The following is a 25,538-nucleotide window of genomic DNA, read 5'->3' as shown; positions in this document are numbered from 1 at the left end:
GTCGAGAGAGAGATGAAGCAGGGACCCCCACAACCTAATCATAGATTCCATAAAGTTTCATCGTTTGACAGCACAATCATCAGTGTATTTTGGATTCATGTCAATGTGTGTTTTCAGATATTTAACCACTTGAACCGTCAATACTTAATACATTTGACCTTTCACTATGTGGAATCTATGAACAGGTTGTGGGGGTCCCTGCTTCATCTCTCTCTCGACTAAGGGGTCCTTGGCCTGAACATGTTGAAGACCCCTCCTCTGTGATCAAGTAGGGAGTTCATTTTGTACGGTTTCTGGCCTGTCAGCAACGACATACTTGGCTATAACAACAGATCAATGATGAAGTCCATGCCGGCACGCAGGACTGTTTTGTTGTTGGATTAAAAGAAATTTGAGAGATGACTGTGTGGGTGTGACCCTCTTTCTAATTAACCGAACAATTTAGGGAACACAAAGGAGGTGTAATGGAATACCACAGCTTTCATCAACACACTCTGATGAAAACACCTGCACACATGCTGATTACGTGTCTTATTAAAATGCTTATTAACTTCCAATTTCCACCAACGCGCGCGAATAAAAAGCCGGTCGTGACCTTTAACGTCCCGAACGCGAACAGACGGATCGGCTTCATAGGCACCGATAAAATAAGCCACCCGTCCCCGCCCATTGTGGGCCGGTTAGTGCTGCCTGGTCTCTCTATGACAGGGGTTTTCAAAGTGGGTGACGGCCGGGGCACCCTGGGGTGCCGGGACGGCAGTCCAGGCGTGCCGCGAGATAATTTTATATTTGGAATTTATTTTGACACTTATTTAGTATGATTTCGTCATTGTCGGGTGGAAACCTTGTACGTCCAAAAATGTATCATTTAAAAAATGATTTAAACTAGCGAAAACAGCCGATCTACAAGCACACAACGGCTTTTTGAATTCCGGACTTTTACTTGTAACAAAGTATTTCTACAGTGCAGTATTGATACTTTTATTTGAGTAAAAAATGTGAGTATTTTTCAGACCACGGCACATGGCAGCTCTGATGCCCTCTGGCTTGTATCTCACTTAAAGCATCCTGTCTTTATCCCAAAGCAGGATAAGATTGGAGCAGACTAGTTACAGTGCACGGTGGCTGGCCTGTGTGTGTGTGTGTGTGTGTGTGTGTGTGTGTGTGTGTGTGTGTGTGTGTGTGTGTGTGTGTGTGTGTGTGTGTGTGTGTGTGTGTGTGTGTGTGTGTGTGTGCGTGCGTGTGCGTGTGTGTGTGTGGTGCAGTCAGGGGTGTCACACCAAATTCTGGGTGCAAGGATTCACTGCGGTCCCAGGGACCCCCCAGAAGCTAAATTTGAGTTACAAATGTTCGCTTAAAAAATACATATATTCAAGCATTTACACGACTTTTCAAAAATAGCAGATCTACAAGCTCACAGCGCGGCACTCGGTGCCGCGCTGTGAGCTTGTAGATCTGCTATTTTTCAATAGCTAAAGTATAAAATAATTAAGGCCCCCTGCACCTTGGGCGTTGCGATCTGCTATTACCGATCTGTTACCGTTGCGAATGCGATCTGCTTTTACTGTACCGAGCTGTTACCGATCTGCTATTTAAAAAATACACCCCAAATCTGGTACGGGGGTCCCTGGCACAACATATTTTTAGATATATGAAAATATGAACGAATCCTTGACATGTTTGAGAACCACTGCTTCAAACAACCTTTAGGGAACAAGCCCAGATAAGCAACTACACTTTTAGAAACCCTAGCCCAAAAGAAGCGCAACTCGCAAACTACAAGCAACTTTACAGAAAAAAAAGCCCAGAGTCGCTTATAATAAGCAGTCATGGCAACAATGGTCGGTCGGCACTCATTGGTTGCTTTTCTCCCGAATGAAATAAAGAACTGAAATAAATCTATGAAAGGACATTACGGAGAGATGGCTGTTCTCTCGCACGCACGCACGCACGCACGCACGCACGCACGCACGCAAGCACGCACGCACGCACGCACAACCTTGACCTTGGAAATCCACTTAATTACCGTAGGTACTACTACAGTATCATGCTTGCGTTAACATCAAAGATTAACCCTTGCCCAGTGGGAGTGCATTCCCTCTGAACACCTTAAAGCTTCACTATGTAAATGTTATTCAATAACACAATGCTATTCTGAGCTGTACGGTAGAGTAATCCAATTAAACTGTAACTAACACCACTGTGCGTGTGTGCGTGTGTGTGTGTGTGTGTGTGTGTGTGTGTGTGTGTGTGTGTGTGTGTGTGTGTGTGTGTGTGTGTGTGTGTGTGTGTGTAGGCCTGTCACAATTACCACATAATCATCTAATTATTTGACATAATCGCAATTATTTTGTCATAACCATCATAATCGTTTCCATGTTGAACTCAACCACGCATCGAGCTTGTAGATCGGCTATTTCCACTATCAATGTTCTTTTTTAAGTATAAAGTTGTCAAATATGTCAGTATAGTTTCTTTGTATATTTAGGTGATGTGTGCAACTTCAAAGCCTAAAAGCCAAACAGAAATGTAATTGTCAACGACAAAAACACAATTAAATCGTTAATCGCAATTATTTGAGTGACAATTAATCGTCATGTAAAATGTCATAATCGTGACAGCCCCAAGGACCACTACTGGTTGACGAGTGGTACTGCCTGAAGGTCAAAGTTCAATATCCCCCCCAGACATTGAACTTCAGTACAAAGTAAAGTGTATTTAACCCATTTAGAACACATATCTGTGTCACCACTTTAACATAGGGTGCGTTCGGAAATGCGCACTCAACGCACTGGTGTGCCATGTTGTCGTTTGTTTATTCGGTGCACTTGGTGTGTTGTCGTTCGGAAATCCAGTGCGCGGCGCACCGGTGTGCTGAGTGCACGCACTGAACGACCCTACTCAGAAGATGGGGTTTGACGGTGTGGTGCGTCGGTGCAGTGTTTTGATTGGTTGGTTTTCATGGCGGCGTCTCGCACTCATGGACGGATTAACCCCCGCGAGGGCCCCTGGCCTATCATTTTTTTAGGGCCCCCCCACCCCCCACCATAACCCCTCCTCCCTCCCGACGCGCACTACCCAGCTTGGATTTTAAGCCATGATGATCATCTGTGGGCCAAGAAAGCACCTGTAGACAACAGAGAAGGGGCCCACACATTTGATTTTTGATTATAATATAAATGTAATTTTTGTAAATTGTCAATGACCACACGGGCCAGTTCCCCCAAGGGCTCCTGAGAGCTAAGGGCCCCTGGCAACGGCCCCACCGGCCCAATGGTTAATACAGCCCTGCTCGCACTTCTTAGCTGTGAACAATGGCGTAGGAAATGATAACAAAATGCACTATTTACTGCAGGAGTGGTTCTCAACCTTTTCTGGCCACGACCACCAAAATACCCCCCAAAATAATCATATTTAAACTGGGGACCCCCCACCCTGGCGAGCACTACTAGGAGTTGAGGCATTGCATTTTGTATAACACGGTTCTATTGTGAATAGCAGATCTACATGCTCACAACGCCTCGCGTTGTGAGCATGTAGATCTGCTATTTTCACAATTTATGTCTCAAATATGTGACAATTTGGCCAATGTTTAATTTGTCATTTTAGAGATATCAGAAAAGTCCTTAAATTGTCACTTTAGAAATGTGCAGATACCCTCTATACACTTACACTTTATGTTGGTTTGTTTATTGTTGAGTGAGAAAACAATGTTGCAAGTTAATCATCTGGGGTCGACCCCCCAAAATAATTTGGGAACCCCCCTGGGGGTCCTGACCCACAGGTTGAGAACCACTGCCGACACAAACAGTCTCCTTTGTTGGCCATCATCGGCTTGAATGACAGAAATAAACAACCACATGAATTGGAGTCTCCATGCGGTGAGTAATCGATAGGGGGGAAAAAAATATATATATATATATATATATATTTTTTTTAAACTGCTTTAACAATTATCAGATATGTAAGCCATTTACCAAGAATAGAGGCTGGTCGCTTCCAAAATGACGATAGTAACGTTAGTAAACGTAGGACGACCTGTCGACCTCAGACCAACTACGTTTTCAATAATCAGCTCACGGTAACCCCCCGGCTCCACCGGGCGCGTCGAGCGTCGCGTCAACGTCAACGTTGGGAACGCTCCCGTTTTAATCAATGAAGGGTGCTCCACTGCCGACGTCAACGTCCGCGTCGGACGCTCGCTTGACGGCGTCCAAACTCAAAAATCGCCCCGGTTCAATTTTTTGACGGCGTCCACAACGTCCAGTCATGTATAAAATATGAATAAATGCATTGTATATCTAAATGTTGGCTACATACGTGCTTTTCTGCTGTTGGCTATCCATTCACGTCATTCACTAGGGTGACTAGATGTCCCAGAAATCCTAGCATATTTTTTTATGTAATTACAGCGGTCTTCTTTGATAAAATTATACAACATAGCCATAGGCTTTAATCATGACAAAACAAAGTGGTCCGTGGTGCATTGCTGCTCTCTGCTGTGAGCACAGTGTGCTCTATACGTTCACATTCAGGTCACAAATAGTTGTATTCCTGTTTGAAAGTGATTTTCATGTAGTTTTGGAAATGGGCTATATTGGCCATAGAATGAATACACAGCCGCTGCGCTGCAGTGGAGCCGGTCGGACGTCAATGTGACGACGTCAATGAAGCCGGTACGACGCAGAGCAACGCGACGCCGCCGGTGGAGCCGGGGGGTAAGGAACTGGGGTCGGTAAAGGAAGGTGTTCCGACTCGGGTTGTTTGGGAGGCGCATTGATCTTGGAAATGTTAAAACTGCGAGGGTTGTTGGCCAATTTACCACTGTTTTAATCCAATCTGAATCCAGTATTTGGACATGTGACATTGTGACTAGAAAAAGTGGTAGAATAGCAGATATACAATCACTGAGTTCCCCGCTGTGAGCTTGTAGATCTGCTATTGTTGAAAAATGCCCGGTTCTATAAAATGTCTTCTAAATTCTTCTTCTGAATCAGTGGTTCTCAAACATGTCAAGGTACCCCCAAAATTACATGTATTTGCCCGCATACCCCCATCTCAGAATATGTTGTCCCAGGGACCCCCCCAGAAGCAGAGATTTGAGTTACAAAAGTTTGCTTTGAAAATGACATATTTTTTCACGATTTTTCAAAAATAGCAGATCTACAAGCTCGCAGAGCGGCACTCTGTGCAGCGCTGCGAGCTTGTAGATCTGCTATTTTTCAATCGCTTAAGCATAAAACAATTCCAGGTCTTAATGGGTTTTAAACTAAACTTTGCTCTTCCACCGCTCAATTAAACTGAAATCGAGAGAGGAGAAAAATAATTAAATAAAATGAGAAAAAGAAAACTTGAAACTCACAGGGGGGAAAAGGTGTCAGTATTCCAACAGTGTGCGGAAGAGCAGCAGGTCTGACTGACTTAAAACCCGTTTAGGCCTGAACACATTATGACGCAATATTTTATGCTTTAAATATATAAAAAATAGCAGATATACAAGCTCACAGCGCGGCACCGAGTGCCGCGCTGCGAGCTTGTAGATCTGCTATTTTCGAAAAAACGTGAAAATTAGAATTTTGACCCGATTCTATAAGTGTCTTTTGAATCCTTCTAAGATTTTTGGAAAAAAAAATCTATGTTTCTATGTCAGCAATCTGGCCAGCCATCGTCAAAGAAAAGGTCCTTTTCACTTAACTGGAGCTTAGTTAGTCTGTTCTTGAGAGACTACTATGTCAGTGGTTCTCAAACCTTTGCATGTGAAGGACCCCCAAAATGATATTTATTTGGCCACGGACCCCCATTTCAAAATATTTAGTTCCAGGGACCACCCAGAAGCAAAATTTTAGTTACAAACGTTCGCTTTGAAAATACATATATTCAAAGATGTGCACACATTTTCACAACTTTTTCAAAAATAGCAGATCTACAAGCTCGCAGCGCGGCACTCGGTGCCGCGCTGTGAGCTTGTATATCTGCTATTTTTCACTGGTTAAAGCATTCAATAATTCTACGCCTAAATGGGTTAACTGCATGGCACGTGTCCTGAATGTCTGAATGTCTCTCTCTCTCTCTCTCTCTCTCTCTCTCTCTCTCTCTCTCTCTCTCTCTCTCGGGGGGGGGGGGAAACTTACGGGGCCATGGCAGGTCAGAGAGTCATCGTCGGCTTGCTCACACTGGCCATCGCACTCCACACACACCGAGACGTTGGCGTACTCCCTGATGTCCCTGAGAGGGGGAGAGAGAGAGAGAGAGAGAGAGAGAGAGAGAGAGAGAGAGAGAGAGAGAGAGAGAGAGAGAGAGAGAGAGAGAGAGAGACAGACAGAGACAGAGACAGAGACAGAGAGAAAGAGACAGAGAGAGAGAGAGAGAGAGAGAGAGGGGGGGGAGAAGGGTAAGGATGAAGACAGACAGAGGGAGAAACAGTACGGAAGGAAGAAAAAAGTGGGGAGTGATGGAGAGAGATAAAGTGAGAGACAAAGAGAGAGAGAGAGAGAGGATGAGTCAGACATGGAGGGAGAGAGAGATGGCAACAAAGAGCAGGGAGAGGGAGGGAGAGAGAGAGAGAGAGAGAGAGAGAGAGAGAGAGAGAGAGAGAGAGAGAGAGAGAGAGAGAGAGAGAGAGAGAGAGAGCAAAACAATAATAATATGAGAGATATTTTGAGATATACCGATACTGATGGTTCTGTGGTTTGGGGGCAATTCAGAGCCACTGGAGTCTTAACTCCACAATGGATACACTATATCAGGGGTCTTCAACAGGGGGTCCCCAGAGTTACTACAGGGGGTCCTCCAAATCGTTGAGTGATAGAAACCTTTTTTTTCCCCTTTTTTATATTAACCACTTGAACCCTAGCGTCCATATTCTGAGATCTTTGGCCAAAAATAGCCGATCTACAAGCTCACAACGCCTCGCAGCGACATGACATCAAATTGACATGAATCCAAAATACACTGATGATTGTGCTGTCAAATTGTTTGTCAAATCAGATTGTGCTGTGGGGGGTCCCTGCTTCATCTCTCTCTCTCAACTAAGGGGTCCTTGGTCTGAAAACGTTGAAGAACCCCCATGTAGGCCTACTATATTGTTACTGTCGGGTAGAAACCTCTTATCTCCACCTTTCATCTTTGTGTGTTTTTTTTTGTATATTAACGTCCTACTTGATCAAACTACCGCGTCACACTAAAGCATCAAAAGGAAGCGGATCCACAAGCTTGAAGCTTTGAGCTTGTAGATCTGCTTTTGCTACTTTCAAATTGAAATCACCCGACACAGATGCTAGATGCTAGAGATTCCCAAACGTTTTAGCTCAAGCCCCAAAAGGACTCAAACTAGTGAAAACAGCCGATCTACAAGCTAACAACCTGTCGGTTTGCGCTGCGTTGTGAGCTTGTAGATCGGCTATTTTCACTACTTCTTAAACATTTTGTGATCTAATTCATGGAAGTTCTCTGTTTTTTCTTTGATTTCTTCATGAAATTACAACAACAAAAACATACATTTTGTTTTTAATTCATAAAAAAAAGAATGTGGGAATGTTTTTTGAAAATATCTTGAAATTAAAAAACTAAACTTCCATAATAATAGATTTTTTACACGTTTTACACAGATTTAATTTCTTCGCTATATGAATCAAATCGTATCGTATCGCCATGAATGAACCAATATCGTCCATGTATCGTATCGTTAACCATGTATCGTGATGCGTATCGTATCGCTGTTAAAATGTATCGTTACACCCCTACTCTTTACTTTGTATGTACAGTATGATAATTATTGTTTTGTGTAGGCTATTTATGATATGATGATTGTTGATACAGTATGTATGCTTTTTAATGGAACCAGGCAGAAAGACAGTTAACACTAATAGTGCCCCCTTAATCTGAAGGTTGCTTGGTGCCTCGGTGCCACGCAGTTTCCTCCATAGGCCGCCGCTATTATTTTGAAGGGCTGGAAGGGGGTTGTTTTTGTTTTTTTGGATTATCACTTGACGGCAACGATTACGTCATCTAGTCACATGACAGTGTGGGACAAGAAGAGGAAGATGGCTGCGCCCTGCCTTGTGCCTTGTTTACATTTAGATCTGCTGCAAAATGTCTCAAAATGGCTATTTTGTTTAAATGAAGTTTCTTTATGGGCCTCTCCATTGACTTAACATTGAGGAGCTTCACTTCGCGTGCACGCCCAACGTGCGTTGTAAACAAATCGCCGACATTACCGATGCGGGCGGGACCGGAGCGACATTACGTAAGTAATAATATCTTTACTGTATATACAGTAAGATTCACAGTCCTCACCGTCAACGGCGCCATGGTATTAACCCTTTCAATGACGGTGAGCGCCGTCTACAGCAGCAGAACAGTTAAAGGAGTAGTTCACCGCCAAAATGACTTTTTTTCTATTGATTACTCATGCCATGGAGACTGGAGTTCAATTATATATTCAAGACAATAATTTGATTACAATGAATTTATCCCCATTGATTCTGGATGGGGATCCCCATTTGGAATCAATGGGGGTAAATGTACTATTACCCAGGGGGCAAACCAGCCTTTTTTTAGGAAACCTGCATTTGCCCCGACATAAAAGGTTGTCCACCAGAAATATTATCTATGACCCAGTAGGATCACAACCTATATGGACAACCCGGTCAATTTGTACGGAAAAGTTCCAATATGGCCGCCTCAATATTAGCCCCTATCTATCTATAAATGCGACAAATCTCTGTCTGTTTGTTTGTTTGTTTGTAATCCGTGTATCTCGAGAACCGTTCGTCCCACCGGCTTCAGATTCGGCACGCGCGTTCCCCGCCGCCGCGCGGAGTGCAGTGCCAGGCCTCGACCCGACCCGACTCGCGGTTTTCCGAAACCGGCGCGAAACGTTCGGAATCTCCTTATGCGGAGCTGATTGTTGACATCAGGCTGTTCCGGAGGAAATCGGCGCAAGCGCTGAGTCATTGTGACATCACTTCATAAAAGGCTCTGACATCACGTACGCCACATGAGTCAACACAAAATCTCTGTGAATGTGTATGTATGTATGTAATCCGCGTATCTCGAGAACCCTTCTTCCCACCGGCACGCGCGTTCTCCAGATATGGGCATAAAGTCTGACATCAGAGTTTTCCGCAACCGGTACTGTGTGTGCAGAGATCTTCATATATGGGCATAAGTGGACAAAGACAAACAGATGGTCAAAACGGGTCCTATGACAACAGGTATATTGGGGTTTGCATTAAAGGGTGGGGCATTCATGGGGTTTGCATTAAAGGGTGGGGCATTCATTCCCTATTTCAAATTCGGCACGTGCGTTCCCCACCGCAGCAGGTAGTGCAGTGCTCGGCCTCAACCCGACCCGACCCACGATTGTTTGAAAAAGCGAGTCAACACAAAATCTCTGTGAATGTGTATGTATGTATGTAATCCGCGTATCTCGAGAACCCTTCTTCCCACCGGCACGCGCGTTCTCCAGATATGGGCATAAAGTCTGACATCAGAGTTTTCCGCAACCGGTACTGTGTGTGCAGAGATCTTCATATATGGGCATAAGTGGACAAAGACAAACAGATGGTCAAAACGGGTCCTATGACAACAGGTATATTGGGGTTTGCATTAAAGGGTGGGGCATTCATGGGGTTTGCATTAAAGGGTGGGGCATTCATTCCCTATTTCAAATTCGGCACGTGCGTTCCCCACCGCAGCAGGTAGTGCAGTGCTCGGCCTCAACCCGACCCGACCCACGATTGTTTGAAAAAGCGACAGAAATCTCATATATGGGCATAAAATGGACGCAGATAAACAGATATCTCCATATATGGCATATATGGGCATACAATGGATGCAGAATCACAAAGATCTCCATATACGGGCATAAAAGGGACACAGACAGACAGATACAGAGATCTCCATATATGGGCATAAAATGGATGCAGATAGATATCTCCATATATGGGCATATATGGGCATAAAATGGACCCAGAACTATAACTGCAGTGATCTCCATATATGGACATAAAATGGACACCGACAGACAGATACAGATATCTCCATATATGGGCAAAAATGGACACAGGCAGACAAATGGTCAAAACGGGTCCTATGAAAACAGGTATAATGGGGTTTGCATTAAAGGGCGGGGCATTCATTCCCTATTTACATTGTTCCGAGTTGGCCAGGTCGCCGACTAGACGCCCAGCTTCTAGTTAGTTTTAATGGGGGGTGAATAGGGAAATTTTTTAAACTGAGGGATATTTCCACGAAACTTCACAGGTTGATCAATGGTATACATATGAACATTTTTTGTATTGCAAGTTTCCATGAAATCCAATATGGCCGCCACAATATGGCCGCCATAATGTAAGGTCCCAGAAAATAGGTTTTGCCTCGAACTTCTGAACCAGATGAGCTAGAAACGCAAACTTGGTGTCCATTTCATGGTGTCTGACCATGGGAGACTCAATGGAATAGCTAATTTTATTATTGGGTGTGTCTGGACCTTTATTGTGCATATTTGCAAGATGGTGGATTCCCAAAATAGAGCTTTAACATAATTTATACCATGATTGTTGACTGCTTTTGCAAATACAAGCAATATGAATCCATTTGCTAAGATTTATGGCACAGAAGGGACTTATACCTGTATTATTCTTGAGTTTGCATGTTGTCAAAATGGCTGTAAACGAGATATTATATTTCCTGTCCGATTCTACTGTATGTAGTTGTAGCAATGACTTCAGATAAAATCAGAGACCAAAACAATGTATCTTAGAAATTATTTTTTTATTTAAAAAAATAATAAAAAAAGAGAGAGATTATCTCAATGAAATGAATGCAACTGCCTTTTTGGGTCTTTCACACATAGACATGCACATGCTTTCCAACAACTTCAGCTTCAGGGAAATTATAATGAACACATGATTAAAACAGGCTGCATTATAATGCAAATAATTGCTAGTCACTATCACTGTCATGTGTACCTATCCTGCTGCATCGTCTCCAGTCATTGGCAACGACACCCCAAGTAGCATGCAATTCCCTTCTTCGCACATGAAGTTCAATCACCCGAGAGAGACTTGGAGTAGAACCGCTGCTCCTTCACTTGGAAAGGAGTCAGCTTAGGTGTTTCGGGCATCTAGTACGGATGCCCCCGAGCGCTTTCCTAGGAAGGTCCTCGATGCACGTCCCACTGGGAGGAGACCCCGTGGCAGACCTAAGACCAGATGGAAGGATTATATCTCCAGACTGGCCAGAGGGAGTGGAGGAAGTTACGCAGGATAAGGAAATCTGGAAGTCTCAGTTGGAACAGTTACCCCCGCGACCCGATTCCGGATAAGCGGTTGAAGATGGATGGATGGATGGATGGCACATGAACAGTTTTTCTGGCAGCCTTTGATACAGCTACATGATATTGCCTTGTCCATTGATATAGGCCAGGCTGGCTCTGTAGATGGACAGGGGACTGCCTTCCCATCACTGAGAGACCATCCATATTCAGTGAAGCAAGGGATGTCTGGCTTCGCGATGTGTGCAGTTTTATCTATTATGGCTGCAAGAGCAGCTCTTTTCAGGTGCAGGCCAAAGGCATTTTCTGTAGGTGGCAGCAGCTTCAACAGGGTTGATCGGTTATTTAGGAACTTGTACACTCTCAGCTTTGCCAGGTCAAAGTCCTCCGAATGGTCAGCTTTTGATGCATATACAGCTATCGTGAGGTCTCTAGCCTGATTCTTGACATCCTCTGAGAGGGAATAAGAGGAATTTTCACCAAACTCCTGAAGTGCAGGGAGATCTAGACCCATGCTGGTCTTGAACCATGCCTTCTTTCCAGTGAAAAAGGGATAGCTGGTGGTATCTCTGCCACTCAGGCTGTGAATAAAGGGCAGGGCACGACACTGTGCGAGTCCAAGGGCTGAGACCATGTGATGGATAGGAAGATATGCATCCTGCTCTGTTCTCACCCACAGCTCTGGAAGGTCTAGGAGGTGGGTGGCAGCATGATATAGATGCCTATATCATGCTGCCGCCATGGGAAGGCAGTCCCCTGTCCATCTACAGAGTCAGCCTGGCCTATATCAATGGACAAGGCAATATCATGTAGCTGTATCAAAGGCTGCCAGAAAAACTGTTCATGTGCGAAGAAGGGAATTGCATGCTACTTGGGGTGTCATTGCCAAGGACTGGAGACAAGATGCAGCAGGATAGGTACACATGACAGTGATAGTGACTAGCAATTATTTGCATTATAATGCAGCCTGTTTTAATCATGTGTTCATTATAATTTCCCTGAAGCTGAAGTTGTTGGAAAGCATGTGCATGTCTATGTGTGAAAGACCCAAAAAGGCAGTTGCATTCATTTCATTGAGATAATCTCTCTCTTTTTTATTAATTTTTTAAATAAAAAAATAATTTCTAAGATACATTGTTTTGGTCTCTGATTTTATCTGAAGTCATTGCTACAACTACATACAGTAGAATCGGACAGGAAATATAATATCTCGTTTACAGCCATTTTGACAACATGCAAACTCAAGAATAATACAGGTATAAGTCCCTTCTGTGCCATAAATCTTAGCAAATGGATTCATATTGCTTGTATTTGCAAAAGCAGTCAACAATCATGGTAGAAATTATGTTAAAGCTCTATTTTGGGAGTCCACCATCTTGCAAATATGCACAATAAAGGTCCAGACACACCCAATAATAAAATTAGCTATTCCATTGAGTCTCCCATGGTCAGACACCATGAAATAGACACCAAGTTTGCGTTTCTAGCTCATCTGGTTCAGAAGTTAGAGGCAAAACCTATTTTCTGGGTCCTTACATTATGGCGGCCATATTGTGGCGGCCATATTGGATTTCATGGAAACTTGCAATACAAAAAATGTTCATATGTATACCATTGATCAACCTGTGAAGTTTCGTGGAAATATCCCTCAGTTTAAAAATGTTCCCTATTCACCCCCCATTAAAACTAATAGGGGCTAATATTGAGGCGGCCATATTGGAACTTTTCCGTACAAATTGACCGGGTTGTCCATATAGGTTGTGATCCTACTGGGTCATAGATAATATTTCTGGTGGACAACCTTTTATGTCGGGGCAAATGCAGCACACCTTCCTTTGCCCCCTGGGTATATAGGCCTAATCAAATATTTATATTATTGAACTCAAGTCTCCATGTCGTGAGAAATCAATAGAAAAAAAAAGTCATTTTGGGGGTGAACTACTCCTTTAAAAAAGGCGACCTAGAGGTGTGCACAGTTGCGAAGCATCAGTGCCCCCTGGTGGACAAATCAGACAGACGGTTTCGTATGGCTCTGTGGCTCAACCAAAAAAAAAAAAAAATCAACAACGAAGAAAATGTTGTATTTAATGGACAAGGCGGACATCCAATCTGTGCCGTCAGAGACTCCCTCTCTCACAACATCCTCGGCAAGGCGAAACCATCTCAACAGCCCACTTAACCCAGACCAGTTTGTTTTCCCATTCTCGCCAACAGTACGTCTTGCACCTGTGTTGTGTTTGCTCAATCGATTAAATCAGAAACCATTCAGCGGCTTGGAGGCCATCTCCTTAGCAGAGGAGAAACGGTGTGTGTGTGTGTGTGTGTGTGTGTGTGTGTGTGTGTGTGTGTGTGTGTGTGTGTGTGTGTGTGTGTGTGAGTGAGTGTGAGAGAGAGAGAGATAGGAGAGAGAGAGAGAGAGAGAGAGAGAGAGAGAGAGAGAGAGAGAGTTGGAGGATAGATTTGCGCCTACCAATTCACAAGTCTGGGATCGCTTCACTTTTCGGGGTTGTATGTATCCGGTCGGGAGCGGAAAAATGTTGTAGTACTCAAAGACTACAATTCGTCCGGAAACGATCAAACCGGATTCAGTTTTAACCCAAAATAATTCCCCTGTGCTCAAGGACATACTTTTAAAGCCTACCTTTATTACGGGTGCATTAGTTCACCCCCAAAATGAACATTTCCAAGGACTTAAGGGCTTAAAGGAGTAGTTCACCCCAAAAATGACTTTTTCTCTATTGATTACTCACGCCATGGAGACTCGAGTTCAATAATATTTCAAGACACAAATTCAGTTATAGTAATCAGCCCCATTGATTCCGGACGGGGACCCAAATGCATTCGGGTCCCCATCCGGAATCAATGAGGGTACATTAATTGTAATGACATTTTTTTTTATCTTAGGAATGCAACAAAAAAACAAAAAAAATATTATTGAACTCAAGTCTCAATGTTGTGAGTAATCAATAGAGAAAAAGTCATTTTGGCAGTGAACTACTCCTTTAAGAAGAGTTTAGGTGCTGCAGCACAAACGGTGGGGCAAAAGTAAAAGAAGACTCAGCTTCTTACAAACCTACGCACGCACGCACGCACGCACGCACGCACGCACGCACGCACGCACGCACGCACGCACGCACGCACGCACGCACGCACGCATGCATGCACGCACAGATTTTTTCAATAGCTAAAGTATAAAACAACGAAGACTCCCTCCACCTTGGGCCCTAGTAACTCAGTCCCACTCCCCCCCCCCCCCCCCCCCCTTGTGACGCCCCTGACGGGGACCAAGGCCTTTCAGGACAGTTCAGGAATGACAAGTGTGTCCGCGTTCTCTCTCCATCCGTCGCCGGGGCAGAAACCTCTTATCTCCATATTTTGAACACATCTGTGCAGGGAGTCCAGGGACGTGCTGGCCATTGGGAAAAGCGGGACAACTCCCGAACGGCCGCTTCATTCCCGGCCGGTCCAGGCCGGCCATTAGAGAGAGAGAGAAAAAAAAAAAAGAAATGTCGGCCTTCGTTCCATTTTGGGGGCTGGGCGGCCAACAAAGTAAATCGTCACTGTCGGGCAGAAACCTCTTATCTCCAAGTTTCAAATTTGTAAATTTTTACGCAAAACAAAGCCCTGCTTCATCATACAAGGCTGTCGCACAAAAGTAGTGAAAACAGCAGATCTACAAGCACACAACGCCTCGCGGTGCGAGGCGTTGTTTGCTTGTAGATCGGCTGTTTTCACTAGTTTAAATCAATTTAGAAATGGTTTTGGACTTACAAGGTTTCCACCCGACAATGACGAAATATAACTCATGTAATTGGCCCACTGGCTTGTCACTTGTCATGATCTGAAATGGCAAATCTTTGAGTAGCAGCAGCAGCGCTATAGAGAGAGATCTCTCTCTATAGTGCGCAATGAGGGCCTCTCCAACTCTTTTTCCCGGGCTGAATCAGGGGCCCAGCATGTCCCTGCATCTGTGTAATACGTAAGCCACTTTAACCATTATTTTTGATACATGAGCTATTCAAAAATAGCAGATCTACAAGCTCATAGCAGAGCTTGTAAATCTGCTGTTTTCTTTTGAGCGGTGGTCACAACGCTCCTATACGTGGCCGTGTGTGTGGGTCTGTCTGTCTCCGTGTCTCCGTGTCTGTCTGTAGCCTGCAGTAACCTTTTCTGACCACACATGTTAAGGGAGGGGCGCTGTTGCACACACACACACACACACACACACACACACACACACACACACACACACACACACACACACACACACACACACACACACACACACACACACACACACACACACACACACACACACACACACACACACACACACACACACACACACACACACACCACCGCTCAGTTCACACGAGTGTGATTTTTTTAAACGTTTTTAACTCAAATCTTTGCTTCTGGGGCGTCCCTGGAACAAAATATTTTGAGATGGGGGTCCGTGGTCAAATACATATAATCCTAGGGGGTCCTTGACATTAAAAAACGCTGAGCACCGCAGATAAAGAAACATACGTTTTTCAGGAAACCATTAGGATTCAGAAGACATTTTTAAGTATGTTTCTGGTCTTATTGGGTTAACCCTCAAATACCTGAACCCCCCCCCCCCCCCCCCAGAAGCAGAGATTTGACTTACAAAAGTTTGCTTTGAAAAACATATATTGAAAAATGTGCACACATTTTCACGATTTTTTCAAAAATAGCAGATCTACAAGCTCGCTGTGAGCTTGTATATCTGCTATTTATCAATAGTGAAAGCATTCAATAATTCTCCTACAGCGTCACAAAAGCACCAAAAGCGGCAGATCCGCGAGCTTGCGACGGGCTGGTCGTTCTGCTATGCTTGCGACGCTTTCGAATTGGAATCCCGAAAACTAAACCATCTTCGGACACGCGAGGTTTCCGCCCGACAGAGAGATGACAGTGTCGTCACTTCTCCCGCGGGAGTCACTGAAATCTAATTAGCATTAATTATGCTTTATCTGGCCGGTATAAAAGCCTACTGGGTAGCAGGGGAGGAGCGGCTTTGTCCGGCTGTATGCGGGGCTTATATCGGGGGGGACTCTAGCCCATTGAGACCGGAACGTTTTAACCACTTTAACCATTATTTTATACTTATTATACTTAAAATTTAGCAGATATACAAGCTCACAGTACGGCACGAAGTGCGGCCCTGCAAGCTTGTAGATTTTTGAAAAATCATGTCCACCTGTTTCCGAGAGACTTAGAATTATGTGTGGGACACACCCGAAGAACAGCAGACATACAAGCTCACGTCGCGTCGCAGATGCAACCGTTGTGAGCTTGTAGATCGGCTGATGCGACGCCGGAACTGCGAGCTTTCTGCGCAATGCGCGATGGGACGTTGGAAACTTGTGGATACCTTCTGCGCAATGCACGATGGGACGTTGGAAACTTGTGGATATATATATATTTTTTAAAGCGAACATTTGTGACTCAAATATTTGCTTAACCATATTTCAAGATGGGGGTCGACGGCCAAACTCATGTGATTCTAGGGGGTCCTTGACATGAAAAAGTCAGAGAACCACTGACATAGAAACATTACCAGTTTTTCAAAAAAATAGCAGATCTGCAAGCTCGATGCTGCGCTGTGAGCTTGTAGATCTGCTAATGGCTAAGGCATAAAACAATTAAAGTAACGATGCGTGATAAGGCAATCCAGGTCTTACGGGGCTAGAGATCCTATGGCAGCGAAGGATGCAAGGGCCCTTTTACTCCACTATCTCCACTTTCCACGTCTTTTCAGACGTTTTCCACATGGCCGTCTGTCTGTCTCCCTCTTGTCTTGCTCGTTTTTTTTCCCCGTCTCTCTCTCTCTCCCCTCTCTTAATAGGGCGAGAGAGGTTGGAGCGTGATAAACATTCATGCTCTCTCCCTGGACGCGCGAGGCCATATACAGATTATCATTAGCAGTTTCCCCCTTTTTTTAAACAGTATTATGCAAAGCAGGCGCTGGCTGATGCATTGCATACTTATTTTTGGGAACGTGCCGCACAGACGAAACCTTGAATATCCTTTTAGGGGACAAAAAAAAAAAAAAAGGGGCTGGCAGACCTGGGCTAACAAATAATAACTAGCCGTGGCTTTATACAAAATAAAATAAAATAGGGATACCTCAATGGTCCACTTTTATTTATCATTGCCCAGGCAGTCCCCCCTGAAAGTGAATAATAAAGTATCGGAGAGGTAAAAGTAAAGTACCTTCTTTCTGCAAATATTTGCAGTGAGCTATTATTATACCCCGGGTTTCCACAGAGATGCGGGATGGTTGAGCAACGGACAGAATAAATCTCCATAACAGATCGTTGGACCTCGACTGGGTTCCACTGGGGACACAAGTTCTGCTTTGACCCCTAAAGTCAGATTGTATCAATCCAATACACAGCATTTCGAATAGACTCAGCACAAAAAGAAAGGAAACTTGACTTCGGTCCATTATATCTCCCCTTTAATAATACCAATTTGTACTGTGTTTTATATCAATTGTATTGTTGATTCGTCACCTTTACAACAAGGTACAGCTTGTAAGCATCGGGCGTTTGTGTAATGAGCACCACAGCCAAACGTGTGGGTAGTGCCGACCCAAAATCTGCCAACATTCGGTCCATTATATCCCCCCCTTTAATTATGCCAAATGGTATTGTTTTGGATATCATTCTTATCGTTGATTTGTCACCTTTACAACGACGTACAGCTTGTAAGGATCTCGCATTCGTGGAATGAGCAAAACAGCCAAACGTGTGGGAAACACATATTGGCCATTTTGACACTTTGTTAACATTAAGCTCAGTGTCAGGGAAGCCCAAAACAAGTGTAAATGCCAGCAGAACCGTATTGAAAGCCAATTTGGCAAAACTTTGGTCGGCGCTACCCACACACGTTTAGCTGTGTAGCTCATGCCTCGAATGCCCAGCTACTTACAATCTGTACCTCGTTGTAAAGGTGACAAATTAACGATAAAAATGATATAAAGCACAGTACAAATTGGTATTATTAAAGGTCAATGGAACAAGGTCAAGTTTCCTTTCTTTTTGTGCCGAGTTTATATTGTCTCCGAACGCAAATCTGTTACTTTTTTAGGATTCAAATTCAAAAGTAGCGAAGGTAGAAGATCTAGGTTTTGAGCTTGTGGATCTTTTGATACTTTTGCGTGACATCGTAGTATGATCAAGTAGGGTGTTAATTCACAAAAGAGACACACACGGTTAGAATATGGAGATGGGAGGTCTCAACGATAAGTACACATCGTCGTTGTCGGGGTGGAAACCTTGTACAGTATGTCCAAAACCGTTTCTTTTGTATTTATCACTTTTAAAATTACTTAAAACTATTGAAAACAGCCGATCTACAAGCACACAACACCTTTTTTGGACACTGTATGGGTGACGCCATCATTGTAGAAATCAACGGTCATTGGTAGAAATGATACCGTCTCGAATGCTATTGGCTGCCAACGGTAACGTGCAACCGCAGGGATACATGGGACATTGTCTTGAGCTTGCCGAAAATAAAGCACACGAAGAACCATCACAAGCCTATGATCACAAGCCCCTCCTACAGCATACCCTGCTATAACGTCAAATATAACATCAATTGGACCATATTTTCACCAAACGCATATCATGGTGATTGAAACAAGGCTTTAAACTAGCGACAGGAACCATAAAGTATTTATGACAATGTTTATTAAGGTAAGACAATCAAATGTAAAAGTTCGGGGGAAATGAACGGAACCCTATGGAGAACATGTTGCTACTGGTACCAGAACAGCGCAACTAGCGGCCAATCATTGGAACTTTTAGTTCTGTGTTGCTTCATTTTAAATCGGGACAACTACACCCCTGGTCTCAATTCAGGGGTTGGACCCTACGAAGTGCGGATTTGAAGTGCTACTATGTCACACGGGCGCGTCCCACTTACATAGACCCTTCCAATGCGCCCAATTTTTCCTCATACAGTAGCTTGTTCCCCTTTGGAGGGTAGATACCCAACTTATCTAGGCGCCGCCCTTTGAAGGGATACAACCTCTGAATTGAGACACAGGTGTGTGCACTAGGGGCGTGTTCTCCCAAGTTCCACGCCATCAGTGCCCATACCCAAGGTGGGGTTGGCGAAAGGGCCTTTCTGTGTGGAGTTTGCATGTTCTCCCCGTGTCTCCTAGGGTAAATGGTAAATGGTAAATGGTGCATTTATATAGCGCTTTTATCCAAGGCGATTTACATAGATGTGCATTACATTCACCCATTCACACATACATTCATACACTGGTGGCGGAGGAAACCATGCAAGGCACCAACCTACTCACCGGGAGCAATTAGGGGTTCAGAGTCTTGCTCAAGGACCCTTCGACATTAACTCAGGGGAAGCCCTGATTCGAACTGGGAACCCTTCGGGAACCCTTCGTGCTCTAATAACGGTTTCTCTACCCCTGAGCCATGGCGCCCCAATAGGGTAGGTACCCTCATAAAAAAACATGCAGTAACCATGGTCTCTATGCCTCCCCCTGGCCAGCTGGGGCACCTGATGGAGGGGAAAGGAACTGGTTGGAATAAAGTGTTCCTTCCACGCCCTACGTCCAGCCGGGGAAATCCCCCCCTGGCAGGTGAAAAGAAGCGGCTTGGACTCCTCATGCATAGAGGGAAGCTTGAGTTCAGTCCGTGGCTCTCCCCAGGTTGGCAGAGGGAGTGTAGCGTAGCGCCCAGGATTACATTAGACCAGTGGTTCTCAAAGTGGATTCCAGGGACTCTGTGGGTTCTAAATGGACCCAATGGTTCCATTTGTACACTGTCAGAGTTAAGGGGAGACCTTAAAGGAGCTATAGTCAACTTTTTCTTGAAAACGGATGCTTTGTTTACATTCTAGTCTATTCTTTGATAGTGTTAGACTAGCATGTAAACAAAGTGTCGGCCCGACAATGGCCAAAATGATTATTTTATCATTATTTTACGCTTTTTGTGGTAATTTTTGTATAGAAACACATATGAAGCTTATTTTTTTTATAAATATTTTCAAAACATTATTTTTATTTTAGCATCCGTTTTTCAAGAAAAAGTTGACTTATAGCTCCTTTAACATTTGAAAGATTGAGAAACACGGGTGAAAAAAAACGGGTTACTAAAATCAATAAAAAAAACTAAAAGAAACTAAAAATCACACCCAATGTGAAGTGAGCGGTGGTCGTGCTTGCATAACGTCTTCAGACTAGGATTTGAGTCAAGGATGTACAGGCTATGCTACACACACACGTTTTGCTATGGCAAAACGCTGAGGAAAAAGGCTACAGACATACAACATATGACATCACTAGACAAACATGATGCTACGTACACACATTTTGCTATGGCAAAACGCTGAGGAAAAAGGCTACGGACACACGCACAGCCACGTATAGGAGCGGTTTACCACCGCTCAAAAAAATATATAATAATAACTGAGACGCAGGGAAGTGTGTATGGGTGGAGCTGGGCGTGCAGGTGGACAGGTAGGCAGGGCGTGGCCCCGTGCGCAAGCAAGTGACTGTGACACGCAGTGACACGCCTAGCCCCCCTGCCCTCTCAAAGTGGCCTCCGTCCGTCCGTCCGTCCGTCCGTCCGTCCGTCCGTCCGTCCGTCCGTCCCTCCGCTTGGCCGCGTGTCCTCAAGGCAGGGCTGGATTAACACCTCAGAGGGCCCCTGGGCACTGAAGCGCCAAGGGGCCCCCGTGTGCGCGCAAAATGTTTTGTAGGCATAATTAGGCATGTAGGTCCAATATAACATCTGCAGCAGCAGTTGGCTCAGCACGGCCCGGCGGAGATTTAATCAGTTGACTTGACTTTCATGAAATATTGTACATTGTACTTAACACACAATCAGCACATTTCAGCAGTATTCTCACAGCATTTGTTTCAGGAGGTGGTGGACATCATTTATTTCATTCTGATCTGATTCTTTTTTTTTGGAGGGCCCTTGATGCCCAGGGGCCCCTGGGCACGTGCCCAAAGTGCCCATATAGTAGTTCCGGGCCTGCCTCAAGGGTTCGTAGTATATCCTTCCAAAGCCTCTGAGGAGCTGCATGGCCGCAGGTTGGTCTCCATCAGGGAAGAAGATGCAGTGGCAACGCAGAGAGAAGCATAACGTTGTTGTCGGGCAGAAGAAGCCTCTTATCTCCAAGTTTCAAGTTTGTACGTTCTTTCGCAAAGCAAAGCCCTGCTTCATCGTACAAGGCCGTCGCACAAAAGTAGTGAAAACAGCCGATCTACAAGCACACAACGCCTCGCGGTGCGAGGCGTTGTGTGCTTGTAGATCGGCTTTTAGATCGGTAGATCGGTTTTTGACATACAAGGTTTTCACCCGACAACGACGATAATGTGATGCGTAAGGGGATAGGCGCCCGCTGTGAAGCCTACATTTACCTGATGCTGCACATCACAGTGTGTTTTTTTTTTTACACAGTAAAAAATCATTGGGGGGACAGTATCTCTGTAGCCATTAAACGAAACGGGTTTCTTACATTGATGCTCCTATATCATGCAAGCACCAGTTAAAGTTACTTTCCATCCCTCATATTCTGTGTGCACCCCATAACCCACACACTGCACATCATTTTGGAGCTCATATCTTTGAACGGGTAAGGGCTAGTCTAATTAAATGACAAGGGAAAGGTAAATATTTTCAACAGCAAAATGGATTTCTTTTTTACTGACAAATATAAATAATCTATGCTGCCCAGCCACATTGGAAGCCCCCGAGGAAGATGAAAAGCGGGGTGTTTTTTAATTAATTTTTATTATCCTCTAGAACAGGGGTCTTCAACGTTTTCAGGCCAAGGACCCCTTAGTCGAGAGAGCGATGAAGCAGGGACCCCCACAACCCATAGATACCGTATAGTTTAGTTTCATCGTTTGACAGCACCATCTTCAGTGTATTTTGGGTTCATCTAAATGTGTGCTTCCAGATATTTCACCACTTGAACCGTCAATACTTAATAAGCTTGACGTTTCACTCTGTACTTAGTCTACTCTTTTTCCCCCTCTACACCAAACCTCTTGGCCGAAAATAGCCGATCTACAAGCTCACAACGCCTCGCGCTGCGAGGCGTTGTGAGCTTGTAGATCGGCTATTTTTGGCTAAAGTTCTCAGAATATGGACGCAAGCTATAGGTTCAAGTGGCTAATATAGACAAGGAGAAAAAAAGCTTCTATCACACAAAGATTTGGAGGACCCCCTGTAGTAACTCTGAGGACCCCCTAGGGGTCCCCGGACCCCCTGTTGAAGACCCCTGCTCTAGAAATATCGCGTGCGTGCGTCACTCACCCTTCATACAGGTTGCAGGTGTCCACGCAGATGCGTCCGCGGCTGAAATGTCGGCAGGATAGACACTGGTCTGGACCGGGACCCCAGCAGCCTGCGTCTGAGCACAGAGGATCACACACCATGCGCTCCACGGCTGCCCCGTGCACGCGCACGCACACGCACACGCACGCACACACACACACACACACACACACACACGCACACACACACACACACACACGCGCACGCACACACACACACACACACACACACACACACACACAGTCATAATGAAGGAAAGTTGGGTCTCTTTCTACAGTATATGTCCCCAAAAGTATGGGGCTTTTAAGCCGTGACATCATTTTGTAGGCAGGGGAGAGGAGAACTCTGCCCCCAGAGCTTTTTCTGTCCCTCGCTATTTCAACAGATCCGAGACACAAATAACGACTAAAGTATAATTCTAACACTTTCTTTTCAACAACAAAGAGAAGAAAAATGTGTAAATAGTAAAAATAGTAAAAAGATTCATGGAAACTGGGGGCAGAAATTCTCCTCTGCCTACAAAATGATGTCATACTTAACAGCCCCATAAGTGTATCCACAAGTTTCAGGCGTCCCATAATGCATTGCACAGATAGTCCATGGGCCATACGAGATATCGTTTCCCGAAAAGGTGGCAAAGGTTACCATGCATTTTTGAAAAGCTCTATATCAGTAGATTATATTTTGGTATGATAACCCTTTCTGAGACCCAGCAACATTGGTGTTATCAGCCGCTAGAGTTGGTGTCCCATTAACTTTACTATACAGGGGGGAAAAAAGCAAAACATTAATCTGCTTTAAGTAGCATATGAGGGGTCAAACTAGTTTTTTTTTCCATGATGCTGAATCCCTTGCAAGCATCTGTTTTGCATGAAAAATATTCCTTGGGCTATAAACGGCCCCACAAGACTATGGTTTAGTGATGAAAAGTGATGAATCATCATCACTTTTCACCCTCATATGCTACTAATATGCAGATAATTTTTTGGGTGTTTTTTTCCTGTAATTTCTACCACTTTTTGTGGTCACATGTTCAGATACTGGATTCTGATTGGCTTAAAACAGTGGTAAATCAGTCAACAACCTTGAGTTGGCTGTTGTGTTGCAGTTGTAACATTTCCAAGATCTTGCAAGTTACAACTGTGTTTTCTTTCATTTATATGGTAGAAGTGGTAGAAAAGCAATTTACCATTTGAGGGTCGTGGTTTGTTGGCTGATTTACCACTGTTTCAGGGTTGTGGCACGAGGCGAAACGTAGCTGTGTCTCAGAAAGGGTTATCATACCAAAATATAATCTCTCGTATGGCCCATGGACTAAGAAGGGGTGCGGCAGTTTCCAGCACAGCCGAGCCAAGAGTGATCTGCAAGCTCTCAACGGTCGCATCTGCTACACGACGTGAGCTTGTACAGCTGTTCTCAGCTGTTCTCTACACACTTACCGGATGTGTCCCACACATTCTACTGTACATTCCCGCGGAAACAGGTGGATAAGAGTGTGTATGATGAGGGAACAGTGGTAGAAAGTAGATAAGTATGTGTACTTAAGTACTGTACTTAAGTACAGTTTTGAGGTATTTGGACTTTACTGGAGTATTTCCAATTTCCAATACTTTTGCTTCTACTCCACTACATCTCAGAGGAAAATATTGTACTTTTACTCGACTAAATGTATTGGAAAACTTTAGTTACTAGTTACTTTGTAGATTGCTATTATAATTACAAAACCTACACATTAACCACTTCAGCCTGTTTCAACTTTTGGCTATTTCCAAAAAATGTGTATACATATGAAAAAGGACATTCTACCTAATCAGTACTTTTACTTTTGGTACTTTAAGTACATTTTAATACCAATATTTGTGTACTTTTACTCAAGTAAATTTTGAATTCCTGACTTTTGCTTGAAACATAGTATCTCTACATAACAGTATTGATACTTTTTAAAGAAGTGTGAGTACTTTTTCCACCACTGTAGAAGTGGATGAGGGTTAGGGTTAGGGGACCACCTCAATAATGCAAACAGTGGCTCATTAATGAACACACACACACACACACACACACACACACACACACACACACACACACACACACACACACACACACACACACACACACACACACACACACACACACACACACACACACACACACACACACACACACAGGTAACACATGGGATTAAGATTCTATCACGCATTCATACATGCAAACTTTCTGAAATACATAAAAATACGATCTAAATATATTTGCATACGATTAAAAGATTAACGACCCTGTTCTGTCAATCTAAAGTGCCCCGAGAAATCGGTGGAAAACCGCTTCACCCCAACTTCATTTGAGTGTGCTCAGCAGACCAGGGTTTCCCAAAGTGGGTGCCGCGGTGGCACCCAAGGGTGCCGCGATGCCAGTCCAGGGGTGCCTCAGAATACTTCACCATTGGATCCTATTGTTTAGTATTACAATGCCATTAGCCACGATATTTGCATTTAAATACCCCCCCACAGAGGCAAGTTCAAGATCTCTGGAGTCCAGAGTCTGGAGGAACAACATCTCACTTTTTCACTGAAGCTATTCCTAACAAAAACATAAGTAAAATGCCTGTAATATATATATATATATATATATATATATATATATATATATATATATATATATATATATATATTGGTGATCATTAGAATGTCTAGATAGAACATGTACATATGTTATTATTGTGAAAAATATCCCCCAAATGTAAATTAGAGCATGATTTAAGGTTTATGATGTATGGCTATAAAACCTTACAAAAACATTTTCCTCTCCAAAATACTCTTACAACACCATCTGAAAGGTAGATTTTTTTTAGAAATTAATCCGGGTCTTAGAGGGTTAAACGTCAAGTAAAAAGTTATTTTCAGTCAGTTCTGTTG

At 43.9% G+C, this 25,538-nt stretch overlaps 1 protein-coding gene across 1 annotated transcript in view; it reads right to left on the bottom strand.

Moving 5' to 3' along the window:
• erbb4b (erb-b2 receptor tyrosine kinase 4b) overlaps positions 1-25,538 on the bottom strand; it is a gene marked incomplete at both ends in the record, with an annotated part of 423,596 nt that overhangs the window by 155,585 nt on the left and 242,473 nt on the right. Inside the window, 2 exons of the mRNA XM_080752915.1 lie at positions 6,132-6,225; positions 22,609-22,741. Coding sequence (XP_080609041.1) covers positions 6,132-6,225; positions 22,609-22,741 — 227 coding nt within the window. The remainder of the gene's footprint in view (positions 1-6,131; positions 6,226-22,608; positions 22,742-25,538) is intronic.

The sequence above is a fragment of the Nannobrachium achirus genome (assembly GCF_963921795.1).
Source record: "Nannobrachium achirus genome assembly, chromosome: 22".
Lineage (NCBI taxonomy): Eukaryota > Metazoa > Chordata > Actinopteri > Myctophiformes > Myctophidae > Nannobrachium > Nannobrachium achirus.
Note: the sequence above shows the minus strand (reverse complement) of the source record. Positions and strands in the feature narration are given on the sequence as shown.